This window comes from Octopus bimaculoides, chromosome 4, assembly GCF_001194135.2.
Source record: "Octopus bimaculoides isolate UCB-OBI-ISO-001 chromosome 4, ASM119413v2, whole genome shotgun sequence".
Classification (NCBI taxonomy): domain Eukaryota; kingdom Metazoa; phylum Mollusca; class Cephalopoda; order Octopoda; family Octopodidae; genus Octopus; species Octopus bimaculoides.
The window spans coordinates 97,865,275-97,869,025 of NC_068984.1; the positions used below are offsets into that span (position 1 = coordinate 97,865,275).

At 34.2% G+C, this 3,751-nt stretch overlaps 1 protein-coding gene across 1 annotated transcript in view; it reads right to left on the minus strand.

Moving 5' to 3' along the window:
- LOC128247612 (uncharacterized) overlaps positions 1-3,751 on the minus strand; it is a 44,942-nt gene that overhangs the window by 21,019 nt on the left and 20,172 nt on the right. The window contains exons 4-5 of the mRNA XM_052967304.1: positions 2,267-2,516; positions 1,237-1,384 (exon numbers count right to left, since the gene is read on the minus strand). Of these exons, the coding sequence (XP_052823264.1) occupies positions 1,237-1,384; positions 2,267-2,516 (398 nt within the window). The remainder of the gene's footprint in view (positions 1-1,236; positions 1,385-2,266; positions 2,517-3,751) is intronic.

Consider the following 3,751-nt stretch of genomic DNA (forward strand, 5'->3'; position numbering starts at 1 on the left):
TTTGTCACTTTTGCTATGAATTAAATTAATGAATTCAACGGGATACACCGTCTGCAAGTAGTTGGGTTCAGCATATTACCCTCCATTTTCTAATTGTTACACAAATTTTGGGTAAAACCTCCACTTTTACCCGCTCCCATTGATTGCACCTAGTATAGCACTAGTGTAGCAATAATTGGGTACCCTCCCAGCAGTATACTGGATAGATACTATCCCTTAGTGGGTTGTACCCCCAACCCCTAACCCTCTCACGTTATATATATATATATATATATATCCCACATGGCACCCATGCCGGTGGCACATAAAAGCACCCATTACACTCTCAGAGTGGTTGGTGTTAAGAAGGGCATCCAGCTGTATAAAACCATGCTGAATCAGACTGGAGTCTGATGCAGCCTCATAGCTTACCAGCTTTGGTCACACCATCCAACCCATGCCAGCATGGACAAAGAACATTAAATGATGATGATGATAATGATGATTGATATAGACATATGTGTGTGTGTGTGTGTGTGTGTGCGTGCATGTGTGTGTGTATGTGTATATATTTACAATAGAAGCATCAGTGTTCGTATTATACTAGATATTCCATATGTGTTGGTCTAATGCATCCAAAAATAATGCACAGTTATATATAATTATGTGTTAGAGTGTAAGTAAACTAGCAGTTGGATTTGTGTTTATCAAAAATAATTATTGCAATACATGTGTGCAAGTGTGAGTATATATACATATGAAAATGGATGTAATTAATTATTTTATCAGACGATTTTATTAAGGTTTTCAGATTCAATAAAAGAATTCCCCTTTGATGTTCAGATAATAAGTCTACTGATTGAGCAACAAGTTACATCTGTGATGGCCTTCGAATACTTGATTATCAAAGTGAGCTGTCTAGCCACTTTATTTATAGGTGATACAATGGGCTGGAAACTTGTACTAATTAGCTGAATTGTCAAGCCATAACGGAACTAACTTCTTTGTCAAATTGAGTAATCTAATGACTCAGCCAATTCACTGTATTACACATACACACTTTCACCCCCACATCCCCACACACATTCACTCCCACACACCCACATCCACCATACACACACCTATTCACCTCCACGCACATTCACCCCCACATGCATTCACTCCCCCTACACACACACACACCCATTCACATGCATACACAGACATCTCCATATACTATTTTAGGTGATTGTGAACAAAAGGCTAGCAAATATTTACCTGTTTTAATATAACCAGTTGAGTAATTCATTTGTCTCTTTGCAATTAGAATTGGTTGGTCAAAAGCTGATCTTCGATGGCGATGAATAAGATGTTGGGGCAAACTTTTCACCAACATTTCAGTTCCATTTATCATCATAGCTCCTTCCTAATGGAAAAAAATGTGCTATGTTGACAATGTTATCTTTAGACATTGATGTTAGTAACAAATTAAGGATTTTTGTTAGTGTTTTCCAGTGTTTTACTGTTTTGATTATTGTTGTGGTTGTTTACACCCAAATGGCCCTAATACAGAAAACCTATTATTAAAGGTCTTCCAGCTATGAATATCTAGTCCTTTTTCTGGACTAGTATATCTTGGACTTTATTATCGAATGTGCCCTTGTTTTATAATGGTAGGATATGATTTGAGAGAAATTTGGCTACTATTTCTAGCAAGTTAAGTGGCATCATTTTTGGTCAATCTCAACATCTTAGACAGCAGCTAAAAAATGGCAGCTCACTCTTCAGAAAAGACTCATCAACGCAATACAACCACATGACCCAGCTATGACCACTTGGCAATCAATGTTCTCCATTTTGCTATTCAAACATTACTACATAGATTTTGCTTCTCTAAACCATAGAACTCAGTGCCTCCCTGACCTCTAATCAATAGGCAAAGTTTGTACAGTACATTTGACAGTACAAATGACAAGTGACAATCTCTGTGAGGACATTGGCTGTTTAACTTTGCATTCAGTAAAGTTATGGGTCTGAAGTTATCAGTTATGCTTTTCTAGTTTACATCTTTCAACAGTAGCTCCATCACTTTCAAGCTCCCAATCAGGAATGCTCTTAGTTTGCTGCCAGTTGCACTAGATGTTGGTAAAGACCATAGCCAGCAAGTCTGGCACATAATTGTAAAGCTTGTGAGGTAGGCCATTCAAATCCAAGCAATTACCAGAAGTAGTATCGTATAAAAATATCATAATACCATAACAAGAAGTAGTATTGAAACCAGATACACAACATGAACAATCACACTTACTAATATTTCTCCACAATGTGAGAAAGTAGCCAAGCCTCCATGTGAGATGATATTCCCAATAAGATAACAAGATTTCAGGTCTTTCATATCCACAAGTTCTTCTTTAGAACCATCTGCAAAGCTAACCACAGTGTTAGGATGGAGTACTGAAACATTTGGTGTCAATTTTATGACTAAAGATTCTTCATCGACAGTGAGATGAAGAATTAGTTCCCTTTTGGTAAATTTTTTTAGAATGTTTGCATGGAAACTGAAAAAGATAAAATAATCGTATATATAATTATATATTCTTTTGTCTATCTTTGTAATTGCATGTGTATAATACTATAAAATGAATGCATATGTGTGTATATATTTTTGCATATAAAAATATGTGTATAATATATAAGATATATAGTTATCGCCAAGCCAACATGGCAGTCCCAAAATTAGGACGAAAGCTGCCGTGAATTAGCTCCAAGAAGCCATCGTCTCTAGCTAGCTATGTGACACACGAAACCTGTGTCCTTTATAACCTTCGAACAGGGGAGATCAGCAGTGTCCCCCTGCTGGTTTGGCAGTGTCCCCCAGCAGGGGGACACTGCTGACCTCCCTAATTTTGGGACTGCCATGTTGGCTTGGCGATAACTATTAATTTCCAGTACAGCTGCCATAGTCTCCTTTAGAGAGACTTAGAAATATTAATAACTCTATATAAGATATATCTATATGTCTATCATGTTTTTATCTGTAATTGTTTTTAAGAAAACACACGTTAAATTACATATTCACTTACTAAATACAATTTACATCATCAAATTTTTAACGATATTATTGCTTATGAAAACAACAAGTATTAACTTTGAGTTTCTTTATTCTTTTTGGCTTGTGTGTGTGTATGTATGTATATATATATATATATATATATATATATATATATATATATATATATATATATATATATATATATATAACTGCATATATATATATATATATATATGTACATAACTGAATATATATGTGTACATAACTGCAACATTTAAAGAAGTCTATGTGTGTGTGTGTATATATATCTATATATATAAAAATGAGAATGTGTGTCTGTCTGTCTGTCTGTCTGTCTGTCTGTATGGTTTTATTATATCGGTCCTTTGTTTTTTGTTAAAATAGTATACACACTTAAATCTATATTCCCTCCTTCACCCCACAATTAAATTGTGTCTAACTGTTTCATTTATTTATACATTTCTTATGCATACATTTGTATTTCTTTTTGTTTTGTGAAAATAGTTATATATAACTATTTGTAACTATCTTTCAAATTTAGCATGTGATGATGTGTGTATGCATGTAAGTACACGTGCATGTTGTGTGTGCATACATACTTGTATATATGCATATATACATACATACATACATACATACATACACACACACATACATACATACATACATACATACATACATACATACATACATACATATATATATATATATATATATATA